This window comes from Panicum virgatum, chromosome 3K, assembly GCF_016808335.1.
Source record: "Panicum virgatum strain AP13 chromosome 3K, P.virgatum_v5, whole genome shotgun sequence".
NCBI classification, from domain to species: Eukaryota; Viridiplantae; Streptophyta; class Magnoliopsida; order Poales; family Poaceae; genus Panicum; species Panicum virgatum.
The window spans coordinates 37,033,159-37,050,329 of NC_053138.1; the positions used below are offsets into that span (position 1 = coordinate 37,033,159).

A 17,171-nucleotide genomic window follows, 5' to 3' on the forward strand; every position below is an offset into this window, starting at 1 on the left:
AGAAGAAAAGATTTGCTATCATGACTCCTGGAGGCAGATAATCCAAGAGGGTCAGGTCAATCCCACCAGCACAAGTTGTTAATGCAGGCTCATCAAGGATACTGAATAGGCTGAAGACAACAGGAGCACCTGAATAGCATGTATTCGAAAACATATCACCAGTGGCAGCAAACAGTACCGGTTGTGACAATGCTCTGCAGGCAAAATCGACACCAGTTGCAAAAAATCAGGACTGGTCAAATGCATATGATGGCGGCCTGGACGAAGATGAGACCGAGGGCAATCCCATCCCCGAAGATGATCCCATATCCAAAGGTTGGTTGTTATGTTACCCTCAAGACTGTTGCACTAATGTTTGTATACTTGTTCAAAAATATGAATTTGAATTGCAGTACCTACACAAAGAGGGGGCCCGAGGAAGGCGAGGGAAGCAACCAGGGGAGTTATGCTTGACAGGATGACCAAAGCTATGGGGAGAAGGTTGCCCATAACTGTTGCTGAGGGGAACGTAAGGCCGCATGATCCGATGCAAGCTGCCAAGTTTGCATCAGAGGATGGTGTCACTGTTAGGGGTCAAGTTCCTATCTTGGCCCATTGGAAAGAATACAAGAAACATACAGAACATTTTGATGGCTTCGTGGAAAAGCTATCTGTGAGTGCCTATCTGCTAGTTCCTCTTTTACATTGAACTCTTATATGGCCCTCGTGTAACTCGGATGTCAATTAATCACCAGGGAAGGTTAGCAATTGACCCAAGCCACAAGCCAACAAAAGATGCTTGTGTCAGTGAATTCAAGTCAGCCATTCGGCAGAGGCGGTATAGGTTGAAGAAGAAATACTTTGTTGGCTGCCCTACTAATGAGATCCCCACAACCTCTCCTGTCGCCTACATGACTAATGCACAGTGGTCTCAACTTGTTGATAAGTGGTCAAATATGCGCAATAGGGTAATTGCTCTTGTTGTTCTTTGAAATATGTACATATGATGGCGACTAGATAAGACATAATTTCTCATGCAGGGAGTCTCTGACCAGAACATGGAAAATCGTGGACGTGTCAAGTGGCCTCAAGCAACAGAATCACGCTGCTACATTGCCCAGTTGAATGAACATGTAAGTCTCAACACTCTTGTAATGGAAGCTTTTCATTATTTTGCTTTGTTAATGAAATGAGCTCACACGCACACACACACATGTAGCAAGTCCTATTGTCAGTTATTCCTGCTTGATCATCATGGTTTCGCTATTTGTTTGACCACCATTTTGGTATATCCATCAGCACAATAACAAGAAGAATGATACCGAAGGCAGTGAAGTCAAAGGGGAGGAATCCCAAGAGCCAGTTAGGAAATCTGATGAAGAACTCGATGCTGTGGAAGCATTCAAAGTCTGCCATACCAACCGCAAGAATGGTATGAGTGATGCTGCTAGAGAAGCTGTTGTAAGTCCCCTTGCATGGTTCCTTGCTCTTTGAGGATTCGGCTAGTTTTGTTGAGATTTGCAATTCCAGTTCTTTAGCAGCAGTTAGAATTTCATGATTAAATATGCCTTTTAATTGTTTCTGCAAGGCTTTTGTCATTATTTTTCCAATGCTCTGTACATGCTGCATCATATAGTTTTAATATGCATGGCTCATGGCTGCCCCTTTGACTCAGTGGTGTGTCATGTTAACACTATTTAGTAGCAACTATCCAATCTGCCTTTGTTCCCAATATTTTTGATACACTACTTTCTTTTACTACAATCAGTGAAGTAATAGTTTATATATGCATTTTGTAGATGTTAATGAAAACTATCCGGGCAGAAGCTGTTGCTGATGGGCAGGCACCATTGAGTAGTGCTGAGGTGGTTTCCAAGGTCATCTCGCCTAACAGCTCCAACTCCACTTTCTTCAAGAATGCTGGTTTATCCACTCGCTCCTTGAAGCCTCCGTCAACTGCGGAACAAGCGCTACTTGAAGAACTTGCTGCGCAGAAACAAAAAGAAGCTGCTATCACTGAAGAATTTGCTGAGGTCAGGAACAGGAGTGAAGCAGCAGAGGAAGCGCTGCTGAAGACCCAACAACTGTATGAGGACATGAAGAAGCGATAGGAAGAGAACAGCCTTATCCTTCAGAAAATCTTGTAGGCGAGCGTTGTTGGTATCTCTTCTCAGCCCTGATCCTGTCATTACCTCCGGTGCTTGTGGGTTCTGAACTATTTTGTTGGTGCGATGAACTATCTGTTGTGTTGTGATGAACTATATATCTGTTGTTTGTAGTGGTGTGATGAACTATATGTCGTTGTAACTTATGTGGCTCGCTTTCTGTGATTTCCTGCCGCATCATTTCTTCTGTAACGCAATGCAGTTCGTTCGGCTGGCTGGGCTGAAATAGTTGGCTAGGCTGGAATGGAATGATAAAAATGAGGCTGGCGCCAGCCAGAACCAGCCCAGTAAAAGTTCTGTGACGAAAGCACCACGTGCACCTGTATGAAAATGACACATGGAACAACCAGAAACCGACACATGGAACATCCATAAAACACCACGTGAAGCACCTCGAAAGTGACACGTGGACCAATAAGCACAAAACACATGGACAAAAAAGGAAACGACACGTGGGTCACGGAGAGAATGACACGTGCCCGAATCGAGAAAGGACACATGGAAAAACTAGAAGATGACACACAACCGAAAACAAACTGACACATGTCAGTTGCCCATATCGCCACATGGACTGTTACCAGCTCGCCACGTCGCTACCCTCTTTTGCGACACGTGCTGCCCGCCACGTCACCTGCCAGCGTGGACGAAGCCACGTGGAGCACCAGCGTGTCCTTTGGCGCCTGCCAGCACAGACGTGCACACGTGGATCCAGGCGTCCAGTGACATTTCAGCGACGCATCAACGAAGCAAAATTGGTTTCGCGACAAAGTTTCCTGTTGTTGTGAAAAAATCATTTTACTGACATTTTGGTTGTTTCGTCAGTAATCATCACAAATTCCTCGTAGGATTTTTTGCACGACGAAATTGGTTCTTTCTGTGACGAAAGCTGTTCGTCATCGATGCATCGATTTCCACTAGTGATTATTGGTGTAAAACCACGTCTTTGACTTTTCGAGCAGAAAGAAGGGAAATAGTCGAAGGCGGATGATATCCATCATAGTCCCCTTAGGTTGATGGCACTACTCACTTCCAGGAAATTCTGGAGGAGAGCATTGGCATCCTCAGATGCTTTACCGCAGAATAGACTTGCTTGGACTATGTTCACCAGTCCAGTCTTTAGCTCAATGTCGTCATTGCTGGCTTGGTCTTGATTCAGTCTAGTAGGGATATGGCTACTGGTCGGGGCTATGAGATAACGAAGAGTCTAGTGAGACATGGGTGATGAAGTTGTCGTGGATGGGGAACCTTGGGTCCAAGTGAGTCTCTTCTAAGGTAGGACGACTCGACGTCTCACAATTCTCCCAATTCTTTCTAGGTTCAGATTGAAGTTCCTTGGTAGATCGAAACCAGTCATACACTGCTCTACATCAGTCACAAAGATAGAAAGAGCAATGGTAAGCCCGCTAAGGTTAGTGACGAAGAAATAGTATAGTTTATCAAACTATCTACGATATCTTTAGCAATTGCTTCCTCAGCTTAGGCGTCAAAAATGCTTTTTGGCATTTCTTATGCCCAATAAAATGTTAATTCAGCAAGCGCACAGAATCACCGTTGTAGCACTTCACCTTGGAGTATACCAGGGTATCGTAAGTTTCCTTAGGGAAACACTATAGTAAAGAGTATCGTAAATCAAATGATAATCGTACTGGTTTAATCAACTGACTAACTTGACAGGGGTAAGCCAGATTGGTAGGTAAGATAAGTGGCCAGACAATGACCGAATGACACACAGAGGATCAATTGTTTATAGAGGTTGCAACCGAGAGGATAACGAGCGAGATAAGAAACCTGATACACTTCTAAACTATCGAGCTAGCCTCTTTAGACCAGACTTAGCACCTAACTAGTCTTCGGGAACCAGAGCTTACTTCGGCGGCTGGAAGAGGAAGGACTTAAGAAAGGGATGAGAGGGGAGTCCAACGGCAACCTGCAACTACTGCAATGAAAGCACCCGAACATGGTGAACTACAAGGGATGGACAAAGCTGTCACCACCTGCCGCCTACCACATCGGTTCCGTGGGGTGGAACACACTTTCTAGCTAACAATGAGCTCAGACACCACATCCGTACTCGGAGCTAGGATTTTTCTTGAGGCCTTCAAGAGAAATCCCCCTCAACATAGAGAACTAACTTGAGTTCTCTAGTCCGGACAAGAAAACTCGTAAGATAAGATCCCGAAAACAATAGAGATAACTTCGTCTAATGCTAACGGAAAACATACTTCCGTGCACAAGCTGAACACTCAAACTTGGGAAGGTAAATAAATGCGGAAAGTAAAGCTGACTCAGATAAATAGATAAGATAACTTATGTTGATAAAGTCAAAAGAAAGATACAAGAGCTATACAAGACTTCTGACTACTCCGAAATCCTGAGGCAAGCTCGACTCGACTATAACTCCCAAACTACTAACCTACTCTAGAAAGTAAAGAGAGAATGAGCTCCTTTGTGTGTGTGTGCGTGTGTGTGTGTGTGAGTGAGTGAGTGAGTGAGTGAGTGAGTGAGTGAGTGAGTGAGTGAGTGAGTGAGTGAGTGAGTGAGTGTTACAAGTGATGAATGGGGGGGGTGCTATTTACAGTGCTCCAAGGTCGGTTCTCAGCTGGTGAAGCACGTGGTGTTAGTGGTAAGTAGGTACGGCGGTTGAGCTTAACCTTCACGCCAAGACTCATCTTCAGAGGCTTCCAAGTGGGGCCAACTGGCCTCCCCTAGCCACGTGTCCACCGCCTTCTCCTAGATGTCTCTAATCTCTTCCTTGTGTCGGTGTGGGTTGCTTGACTTCAACGTATGCACGTGCTAGGCCGGCCGGCCTGAGGGAGGCCAGTCAGCATACCTCTTGCAGCTCTCAGCCCTCCATTGCACCAACGTTACACTACAATGCTTGTGATCATCCCTGGGTGCTGGATTACTGACTTGTACTCGAGTTTGCACTGAGTTGTAGGTCCTTTGACCCATGTACAAGCCTTTCAGTCCATTTAATCAAACGACGTCCAATCCATGACTCAGAGGCATTGTACTCTTGTTACTTTGCATCTGGATTGAATACGTGGCAGTGTTTATGGGGGTGCCAGGCCGGCCGGCCTAGGAGAGGCTGGTCGGCCTGGGTTTTCACCCATTTTCGTCCAATTTTGGCACATGTTCACATGAAATCAGAACTCATCCAAAACTTGTGGAACTCGTTAGAAATAATTAAAATATGAATGGAACAGAGTGTAAAGCTCAATTTATTTTGAGAAGTTGATAGTCAAAATGTGAAATAATGGCTGTCAACACCAACCCAAAAAGGCAAGCCCCAGAGCATAATCCTATATTTTACCTACTTATGCAGTTACACATATATGTTTACATATCTGTACTTGTTTGTGCATTTATGTGTAGGAGTTGGATGAAACTCTAGCGGCATGATCTTAGGTACTCTTGTACTGCTTACTAGAATTTGGATACGAGTAGTTGCTTTGCTAAATAGGACTGGTAAAAGTCGAGTGATTTCCTGTCACTCGTGAGAAAAATAGGAGTTGTTGGATCAACTACATACTGCAACTATAAGGATTGACGGGCGAGTAAATATTGATGCTGATGTTGATGTTGATGATGATGATTATGGCACTCCGTCGTCTAGTGATGAATATGATAAGGCCGCAGTGTGTGGTAGTGGTGGTTAAGTGTTTGAACGTACTAGTCACATGCTGTAAAATATGGTAAGCAGTAAGCAGAGTACTTGATCACACTAGGGAGTGGACTTTACCCTCACCCTCTTTGAAAGATGTTTCTCATGCGGCCACATGCGAGTGCAGTGAGCAGCCACACCCGACGTCATTCCATGGTTTGTGGACCTCTTTTACTCGAAGGGGGTGATCCTAATCCACGAGCTGGAAAGAGAAGAAAAATTTTGTATGGGTGAGGATGCTCCCCATGTGTGTGTTAGGTTTCCCTGGCCAGGTTAACAAATTCGATTCGAATCGTCCGTTTCTCACAGTTATTGAGACTACTTGACCCTTTTGCCACATAGAGTAAGAAGTGGAACTCAATGATGATGATGAACTCGGATGTTTGTATAAACTTATTGCAACTTGTTTGATCAGGTATAGCTGCTCACTTAGAATGGTTAACTGCACTAGAACTTGAAAGCTAAAATCTGAAAGTTTTTTTTAACATACTCTTTGTTGCTTTTTATCAAAACAAACCCAATAGCCAACAACCTTGCATGTCTAGTTAAGTGGCTAAGTTATACCACAGGTCGGGTAAGCCTTACTGAGTATTAGTATACCCAGTCTTGCTTGTGGCTTTGTTTACAAGTGCATCATTTGAGGACTTAACAGCTAGCATGACTTGGCCTTGTACTCTTCCTGCTGGTTGGTCCGTGGAGTGGGATACTTCCCTGGGTCAACAGTGATGTTGTGGTTGTATGGGATGATTTTCACATACGGGTTTCATTGTGAAGATCATTATCGACGTTAGATGCTCACGTTTATTTTGTTTTCGCTGATTTACAAACTCTGAACTTCCGTTCCTTTAACTTTGAAATTTCTCGGCTACCATGTAAATTCTGAACTGATGTTAACTCTGAAATGTTGTTTCTGAACTTCAAAAATAGTTTTTAGTATAATTTACTTCTTGGTTTGTGTGATGTAAATAATTGTGAAGTGTTGTAATCTCTAGACTCGCTTTCGAGTGAGTTGTATGCAGCTTTGTATTCAATCCTTGTTTAAGTGGTTTAATCAGGATTCTACCCAACAGAGCAACTATTTTATTCCGTTTGAAGTGCAAGGCAGATTAGCTTGTCGTTTTGGCATTGATCGCTGCACTTGAGCCGGATTAATCTGGGGTGTACTGCCACAACCATTTAGAAGTTTAAAGACTGGAATGACACCCTAAGTTAAGTTTGAGGGTGCATTTTACTCTTAAAAAAAATCTAAGCCACAATTTTATCAGTTCGATGACCCATAGCTATATTGGTCGCCTTGTCCTAACTCATGATGGAAAAAGGACCACGGCAGACTACATATTATGAAGTCACCGCCGAAGCAAAAATGAAATAGAAAAAGAGAAAAATTTAAAGAAAAAGTCTAAATTACTCCCCTGAACTATAGCCAAAGTCTAGATAACCCCATAAATTATAATTTGGTTCATTTTACCTCCTAAACTATGCAATTTAGTTCATTTTACCCCATATTACAATTTCTCTTTTTTGTTTCTCCATACACAAGTTGAATTTTAATTTCAAGTTTTGTAGAGTAGTAGTGGAGAACACAATGCATATTAAAAAATTGTTATAAATTTTTCATTGTTATTTTTCATATAAATTTAATGATTAATTTATTATTAAATATCCTAACCTATCAAAATAATAATAATAATAAATTATGATGTATTTTTTCTAAGATGTGTTATGATGTGTACTATCATTTTGTAAAATTTTAGTTTAAGACTCCACCGATGCAAGGAGAAATAAAAAAGACAAATTATATTAGGAGGTAATTTGAACCAAAATGTATAGTTTGGGCGTAAAATGAACTAAATAATAGTTTAGGGGTTATCTAAACTTTGGCTGTAGTTTAGGGGAGTAATTTAGAATTTTTTTCCAAATTGAAACATGGCTAGCACTGGAGAAACCAATGTTTTCATGTGTTGGGCGCACAGGGCCGTCGGTTTGGTGGTCATGTGCACTCTCATTTGATCCAGCAAGCAAAGAACAGCCCATTGCAGCCCAATTAAACACCCTCGTTTTCATTTGCTACTCCTAGGCTTTAAAGCCATGATTTTGCTTTGATGAGTCCACGAGCTGGGGACTGATCGCGAAACTGCTGGCTCAGACCTTGCATGATCTGCATATCGCAAAGCCACGCGCTAAATCAATCAGATCAGATCTCAGAACAATCTACGATCATAGGCTTACAGTTACAGGCCAAGTTAATTATTTCTCGCGTACACCGTAGTACGGCATAGAAGCACGCAACATTCGTTATTTACCATTAGCACGCCGACCGCGCTATATTACGATTACGAGTTATATATATGGCAATAGTCCACGCTGCAGTATCTTTCGTATATGGCACGGATTCAAAACTGAAGTTCCATGAAATTGTGCTATGATGCTTATAGTCATATACTCGTTTTTTCCGTCGATGCAGTATAACTACGTTACGTTGATACCCAACGTAGTTTACTGAATCTGGCGGTCATCCTGGGATTTCTATTTATCGCGCGCGCGATATTTCTCCGAGCCATCGCAGAAGCAGGCAGGCAGCTGTCGCCCGTCCATTCTGTTCTTTTTTTTTCTTTATTGGCTGTTTGTTGATTGCTTCTGATCTCCTTCACGTCGCCCTAATGCTGTTTGTTGATTGCTTCTGATCTCCTTCCAAGGTTCGTTTCATTTCGTCTGAATGTGCCCGATTTGTTTCGTTTCGGTTCGTTTCATTTCATTTCATGAGCCCGTTCTCTCCTGTTCGCCAGTTTTGATCTGATTGATTAGCTAGGCTGGTAACAAGATAACCTCCAGTTGCATCTAACTTCATCCGTTGTGATTAATTTGTTAATAGTCTGCTGTTCTCAGTTCTAACATTTAGTATTCAGTCACCTTTGTCTGACTAGCATTTCTTCTCTGAAGCTCTTGCCATGAATCCTTTTGTCTGAATAGCATTTAGAAGACTGACCAAGAGAAATATGTATCTGATGTTTAGGGTGACATAATTGATAGTTCTGATTCTAGGGGTTGCATTATCTATATATTAATCTGGGAGTATATAATGTTTCTACATACTTTGCCACATGCATGCGGCTGATTTAAGGGTGTTTCCTTTATGAGGTTTAAGCAAGACTAAGTTTCAGCACTTGTTGCTGACCTGCTGTGCTGCTTGTTTTATCTTCTTCTCTGCAAGTTAGATATCATGCTACTGATTCCTGCTGGAGTTTTGTGTTTCAAGTTTTCCCAAGAGAAGTACATATCTGGTGTAGTCAGTCTTTTCAAAAGCATATTGTCTGCCATTCTTTTTGACACTGCATCAACTTACTTGTTTCCAAATAATTTTGGAATGTTTCAAACATCTCAGAACATTCTGAAATGTATACAAACATTTCATAAAGTGCAAAACCTTTCTTGGGAATATTTTTGTTACCAATATTCGAAACACTTTGAATTGTTCTCAAACAAATTCGGAATTTGTGAAATGTTTATAACAATTTGAATCGTTTGACGACATTTTTTGTGTAAACATTTCTACGGGAACACTCTGAAATGTTTTCAAATAATTTTGAAATATTTTGATTATTCAGAACACTTTGAATTGTTCTCAAACAGTTTCGGAATTTGTGAAACGTTTATAGCAATTTGAATTGTTTGACGAACATTTTTTGTGTTAACATTTCTAGGGGAACATTTTGAAATGTTTCCAAATAATTTGATTATTCAGAACACTTTGAATTGTTATCAAACAAATTCGGAATATGTGAAACCAGCAATTTGAATTGTTCGATGAATATTTTTTGGGTAAACATTTTCTATGGGGAACACTCTGAAATGTTTCCAAATAATTCTGGAATGTTTCAAACATCTAGGAACTTTCTGAAATGTTTACAAACATTTTATAAAGTGAAAAACCTTTCTTGGGAACATTTTTGTTACCAATATTCGAAACACTTTGAATTGTTCTCAAACAAATTTGGAATTTGTGAAATCAACAATTTTAATTGTTTGATAAATATTTTTTGGGTTTAGCATTCATCTGTTTTGTATCTGTTTTTGAGATTCATCAGGTAGCCCAAAGTTTAGCATTTATATTGATTCTGTTCTCGATCCAATTCTTTTTAGTGTACGCATCCGGTGTGTCTCAATTCAAGTATGCAGTTAGCTAGACACTCATCTGGAACCATTACTTTTTTATTTCTGAATTGTATACAATTTAAATTAGTAGTTAGCTATCTACTTATTTGGGTGAAATTCATTTTTGTTATGTTTGAGAGATGTATCTCTTTATTTATGCTCCTGGACGCATGAATTTGTTCCAAAGTTCTTTAGCTTTATACATTCATTTTTTCTTGCTCAGTTCCTACTTCCTAGCGTTCATGGTTGTACCTATACCATAAATCTCCCGGTCGAATAGCTTTATACATCCATTTTTTACCATCCCCCCAGCCTACTCCTCAAGTTGTTTCAAACTTGTTGCTTTTGTTTTTTTATTAGTTGTCTCTGCACTGTGCTAACAGTTATGGATCGTTTGAAGAATCATTTTTCCACTAAGCGGTTTAAAAAAGTTATCGATTCTCTATCAGAAGATTAAAAAGGTTTTGTTGTAAAGAATGGTTTTTAAAGTATTTTGGCTATCCGCAAGTTCAGTGTTCTGTTGTCTTTTCTTGAATGGGTGATGGGTCTGCTTGTCATTGAGCCTTATCAGTTTATGCACAGAGGATAGAATTTCAAGTTCACCAGATTTATGGTTCAACAAATCCTTAGGATTCCTTCTGGAGACATTCCAATTAATCTTCTCAATAGTTCCATCAAATCATGTGATCAAGCAGTTCAGTCTAATTCAATCTTTTTAGTTTCACCAGATTTTGGAAGATGATATAACTCCTGCAATCACTATTGCAATGGGATATGATACTGAAGCAAGCATTGATGTAGCAGAAATTAATTGCAGAGGTATATATCTATTCATTTTGTTTCCTTTTATTCAAGTTTTGTTTATCATTTTTTGTTTAGTTCTATATGCTTATTCAGTTGATATGGCTTGCCAAGATAAAAGCCAAAATTCGGTCTTATCTCGTTCTTATAGCTTTTCATACTTTGTTTGTTTCTCTTATTCAGTTCATATAGTACTACCTCACAGTTTATTAGTACTATCATCTTGTTGCTTATTCAGAATACTCAATCTGCAGTTAGTTCCAAAAGGAAGGCAAGAATGGGTTCCAATACGCTTGACAGGAAGAACAGGGAGAAGAGAGCAGTTATCACATTTGATGATGATAATGCATGATACCAACATGTGGATACATGCATTATCATTTTCTTAATTTTTACAATTTTTGGTGGTCTAATTCATCATGTTTTTTTGTTGCAGGACCTACCATGAATTCTGAAGCCAAGCTTTTATGTTGTGGCCCCTCAAGAATGTCAAAGTAACTGGGTTCTATGAGATGATACTTTTTGCAGTTCAAGTAGTTTACATAGGCTTAAGTTTACATGTCTGCAGCTCTGAAAAACTAAGCGTACTGTTTATTACTCTATTTCGTTATAGAACCTTTTCTCTTGTTCCATCTTTCTTAACATCTGCTCCAGAATTCTGAGAACATTTGAAAGTGTTCCTGACACTCCATTTGAAAATGTTCCCAAAAAGGTTCCAGTATTTACTTCTGAGAACACTTGAAAATGTTATGTAATTCCATTTGAAATGTTCCAAAAAAAGTTTCAAGAATTACTTCTGAGAATATTTGAAAATTTTCTATCACTCCAATTGAAATGTTTCAAGAAAAGGTTCCACGAATTGCTTCTGAGAACATTTGAAAAAGTTGTCACTCCATTCCAAATGTTCCAAAAAGGGTTTTAGGAATTACTTCTGAGAACAATTAAAAAAGTTCTGTCAGTCCTTTTGAAAAAGTTCCAGGAATTACTTCTGAGAACATTTTAAAAAGTTCTGCCAATCCATTTGAAATTGTTCTGGACTTTGTTACGAGTACATGAAGGTTCATAATCAAGACAGACGTGAAGAATAAGAAAATAAATATATGAGGCAGGTCGAATTAGAAATGTTTTAAAACACTCAGAAAACTATAAAGTAATTAACATTTGAAAAAATAGACGCCCGCTTCAATTAGCTTAATGGGCCGGGCCCAAGCTTCCGACTCCGCTTCAGCGCACCGCGCGCCCGCTCGCCCACCGGACGCTTCTGCGATGGGATCGTCGGAAGTCGCTTAAAGCGACGAATAGACGCCCCTGGTCAGCCCGCCCTGAGCCCCCACCCCCACCCACACACACACACAATATTCAGATAGCTCCAGTTTTTGTTTTTTTAATAAAAATAATCATCTGAAATAGTGCGGTAATTATATTAAAATTTATGTGCTGATATATAGTTTTGAGAAATTGTTGTCCTGCATCGTTTTGAAATTAATCCTTATTGCTTAGCGCAAGTTTTCTTTTAAATATAATTTTAGGCTTTGTCCTTGATAACAGAGTAAGCAAACTAGCAGAGTGACTAACGGCGAGACGACGCATGTTTGCCAACCTCTTGTATTCTTCCTGAAAGATGTGTAATTTAAAGTATCTTCGATACGATACAGATGGCAACATCTTTAATTTGCAACGGACTTGAAGGTACCAACATCAACATGGATGATGCAGGGAAATGTCGCAGCATGCCCGTCGTACGCGGTCGGGACACAGATCAACTATTCCGTGCAAGTAAAGCAAAAGAATGCCAAGACTATTTCCTTCGTCCGGGGGAAACGTATTTATAGAGCGACCATGAGAGGACGACGATGTGTGATCCACACACAAGCATACACATACACACACAATTCAGAAGAAGACGGAGTACTCGCAGGGATGGAGTCGCTGAGCACGGTGCGGTCGATCGTGGGGATCGCGCAGGAACTCCTGGCGGCGGTGGAGACGGCGAGCCGGAGCAAGAGCCACTGCGAGAGGGTCGCCGAGCGTGTCGGTCGCCTCAGGGACCTTCTTCGGGAGCTGGATGGGGCGCAGGAGGGGATGACGACGGAAGACGCCACGCGAAGCCTGCTGGAAAGGTTGGAGGAGGCGCTCCGCCGCGCGCTGCGGCAGGCGCGCCGGTGTCAGCCCAGCGGTGGCTTCCTTCGTGCCCTCGTCATCGCCGGTGTGCGGATGGCCGACCCGCTCGACGAGGTGGAACGCGAGATCGACCGCTGCGTCCAGGACCTTGTCCTCGCCAGTCGCCAGCTTTGTTCGCTTTGCTCGCATCGAGACCCTTCTCCGTCAGCAGAACGTGGTCGCCAGCACGGACGACAACGGCGGAGTCGAGAAGCAAGAAAACAGGGGGAAAGTGGCTGCCGCCGGTAGCGTCCCCGACGACAAGAAGGCCGATCCCGTGGCCCTCGGCGATGACGCGGACATGGATGAAGAAGACACCATAGAAGCTGAGGACGTGACGACGATCGGTGTTCCAGTGTGCACGGTAACTGCAGGCACGCGCGAGCATGATCACGATCACCAGATTGTGCCGCTACTGTCACACAGCTACGGCTACTGCTGCTGCTGCTGCTACAGCTACTGGCGTTTTTCTCATGGCCACGGCACGTGCGATTGCTGGCACGACTATGCTGGTGGCCCATACGACGCGGTCGTCTCCCCGGTACACACCGTCCATGTTCAGCGACGACAACCCCAACTCCTGCTCGATTATTTGAGCTCACGCGGCGCTCCAGAATAGCAAATTTCAGGAAGTGTAGTTGTGTAAGTGCTGTTAGGATTACTTACACGCTAGGATAGATTTGCAGATAGTTTTATGTTTCACTGTTGCATACTTGAATTAGGATGAAAGCATGATGCCAGGAAGTGTACATTTCGTTATTACATAACAGTAAGATAGTGGTTTTTTGAACAAACCAGTGTGTCGCATTCATAAATGGGCGAGCTTCTGTTCTTGGCAACATCTCATTTCCAGACATTTTACCATGTAGATAGTGTCAGATCGATAGTACCTTCTGTTGCATAATATTCAGAACAAAACACTCAAACAAGCCATTTGATTTCATTCACAACTGACAATTTATACGAGAAAAGAACAGAGGCACAGGCGCCTCTGTTTTCAGTTGAACCGAGCGCGTGGCACAAAATCATGCTGTGATCTCAGTTGTTTTCACCCTCTCATTTGTCACTCCAGTTGCCTCAGATTCCTGATCGCTACAGGATTCTGCTCCAACATCAGCCGGCAATGTTGATGCTGTCGAGGTGGAACCCTGCAGCATGTTCGTAATCAAGATGAACGGCAAATACCATGGCAGAGCATTTCGGCAGGAAGGCAAATTAGTCGGCAAAATGCAAACAGCGTTCTCAGCTAGCAGTAATTCAGCCAAGGAGATGTGTCTCCAGAAGAATCAAATGGAATTGAAGTAGATTAGGATGCAATGCATTATTACCCTTGAAACCGAAGGACCAATCGCCCCTCTTCGCTTCCTCTCCTCCCTGGATCTCAGCGATTCCACAGGAGTATAGACCTGCCACAAAAATTTACGTAATCTAAATCATCAAAATCGACCGCAAAATATATGGAATGGATCCATAGATGATAGAAACAGGATCGCGGACTGACCTCGGGCATCCCAACGAGGCGCGTGAGCTCGGCGACGAGCCTCCGCTGCTCGCCCGCGCGGCGCTCCCACTCCGCTGCCTCCCGGTCCAGCGCCTCCGCTCGACAATCCATCTCCCGCTCCGTCCGCTCCCTCGCCTCCCGCAGCCGGCCCCGCCGCTCGCGAGCCCTCTCGAGCTCCTCCGCGAGCGACACCTCCGCCACGGCCGCCGCGCCACACTCAGCCTTCACCTGCGGCTTCGCCACCACCGCCGCCGGCGGCGGCGGCGGTAGGAGCGGTGAAGGCGAAGCAGCCAGCCTCGTCACGGCCTTCGGCGGCTTCGCCTTGGGCTTCGGCGCGGCCTTGGCGACCACCACCGTGGACGCGGCCACGTTGGTGTCCCGCTGCTGCAGCGGCCGCCGGACCGTGGCGCCGGCAGCGACGGCCAGGCCACCACATTTCGCTTCCATCCCCATCAGCCTCAGTTTGGGATTACTCGATCCAATCGCTAAAAGAAACGAGGCGCCGTTGATGATGTTGGGGGATTTGGAGTTTGGAGGGTCCGGGGATTCGAATTCGAACCCTGCGGGGAGGAAAAGGACGGGGTGAAGTAACCGTCTAACGGCTAGTAAATCGTCAGCGGGGCGGGGAATGGACGGTTCTGCCCCAGGGGAACGAGGGTGGGTACGGACAAGGCCGAGGGGCAGTTCCGGAAGAGGCCGGTCTTCGAGTTGTGCGGCGGCGGTGCTGCTCGCCCGGCGCCGGCGGCCGGCGGGTCCGGGGGCTTTCGGGGGTTGAGATGAATTTGTTTGTCCCGAATGCAAAGCGAGCAGGTGGTGTCCCTAGTGGTGTCGTGTGCGTCCGGGTTGAATCGGTTTGCAAGGTTCGCGCGCCAAGCGAATTTGTTGTGCTGTGTGCCGTGCTGCGGTCCTTCTTGTAAAACATGTCATCAGCGAATGGATCCTCTGCCTCACTTGCCACTCACGACAAGCATAAGAATAATATAGAAGATACATTATGAGCGACTACTTTTTATTCTCTAAATATTGATGATTTACAGTAAAATTTACCTCCGTATATATACTCAAAACTAATCTAGTACATTTTTCTAAGAGCCCATGAGTAGGAATAAGACTTTTTGTCCTCCCTCCCTTCTTTACTGAGAGTTCGGTTGTTTTACAACACTCTTCTTAGGCGACTACCACGAATGCACATGCCTCATTAAAACTCCATCCGTGTGTAACCCTAGCGGAAAAAACAGCTCTTGAAGAAAAGACAAAAGAGTACATATCAATCGCATTTTTATTGTACATGTTGCCTCATAAAAAATCTTATGTAAGAAATCTTTAAGTAAAAACTCACAAATGAGAAAAGAGTGAAATTATGTGAGAAATCTGTAAGTAAAAACTCACAAAGGAGAAAAGAGTACAACATTGAACCCTCCTGGTTATATTCTATTCTATACACACTATTCTACATGAATTATGATTTGCCTTCAAGATTTTTGAATGAATTTTAGGTTTCTTGCAACATAGATCTACACTAGATAATTGGTACGCATTGCCGCGCATCCATGACCTTTCATGGACTTGTGGTATTTTAGATAAGAGTAAAATGCATGAATAGTCATTATACTTGTTACCATGTTTCAGTTTGACCATCGTATTTTGAAAAGTGCAAATTGCGGCCACTAAAGTCGTTTGACAATATCAATACGATCATTACCCCTATGTAGTTGTACGTATTTGAATGATGTGGCGTCCAATGTGGAGTTCTTTTCTTAAATTGCCATTTCTTTGCTTCCAGATTTGACATGCTGCTATAATAAAGATCTCCATGAAGAAAGTGCCATTAAAATTGTGCTTGGCAATCTCCAGCATCTGAAAGAAAGGAGTTCCAAGCTGGCATTGAATTCCAATCATTTGCCAGCATCTGGTCGCAAAAGGGCAAGTGAAGAAAAGATGATGCATAACTGTTTCTTCTCTTTGCAAGGCACAGAGGACACAATTATAATTGTTCCCTTCAATTTTGAAATTCTTCCTTTTCAGTATATTCTTAGTGTTGAATCTATCTATTAGTAACAGCCATGAGAAAACTCTCAATTTGTTGCAACATCTTGATTACCAAATCCAGAGAAAGGGTCTTGGAGGCTGAAAATCTTTGTACATATGGTTATAAAAGCTTTTTGATGTATATTTTTCGCGCCCCAAATGTAATTCCACTTATCGTTGTCCTCTCTTAATTGGGTGTCCTGAATGATTCCCTGTAGCTCTACATATTCCTATCTTAATTGGGTGTCCTGAATGATTCCCTGTAGCTCTACATATTCCTGCTGGGTTGCTCAGACAAAAGAAGGTGAAAATGACTGCTCATGTCAGTGATTGATAGAAAAGCAGCCACTAAGATTTTATGGTTCTTGGCAAAGGAGAAGGGCCTTGGCAGTTTTTCTTGAAGATAGTGCCCATTCCATACATCTAACCAGAATGAAACAGATGTGCCATCCCCCACAGCACAGCTAGCAACATATCTGAATTTGTCACACAAATGAAGTAGATCCCTCCACCAAAAGGATCCTCTGTCTGCTGTGGTATGGGGAATTTGTCCTTGAGAATAATAGGCTTGCCATACCATATTAACCTAGGGGATGTTTCTTTTATTGTAAAACTTATCAAGATGTTTTAGGAGCAGGGCGTCATTATGTGTTCTAAGATCAACAATCCCCAATCCTCCTTTGTTCTTGGGCTTTGTCGCTTTGGGCCATGCCACCAAAGA

General features: G+C 42.8%; 1 protein-coding gene and 1 long non-coding RNA gene across 2 annotated transcripts; one reads left to right on the forward strand and one right to left on the reverse strand.

Moving 5' to 3' along the window:
* Positions 1–8,440: 8,440 nt before the first annotated feature.
* On the forward strand, positions 8,441–11,452 carry LOC120701446. The gene is made up of 3 exons (XR_005686102.1): positions 8,441–8,504; positions 10,689–10,779; positions 11,198–11,452. It is a non-coding gene; the product is annotated as an uncharacterized LOC120701446 (long non-coding RNA).
* Positions 11,453–13,827: 2,375 nt separating this feature from the next.
* LOC120701447 (translation initiation factor IF-2-like) lies at positions 13,828–15,169 on the reverse strand. The gene is made up of 3 exons (XM_039985487.1): positions 14,423–15,169; positions 14,250–14,327; positions 13,828–14,069 (listed from the first exon to the last, which is right to left on the reverse strand). The coding sequence occupies exons 1-3, from the start codon at positions 14,873–14,875 to the stop codon at positions 13,947–13,949; spliced, it is 654 nt and encodes a 217-aa protein (XP_039841421.1). The 5' UTR covers positions 14,876–15,169; the 3' UTR covers positions 13,828–13,946.
* Positions 15,170–17,171: the final 2,002 nt, after the last annotated feature.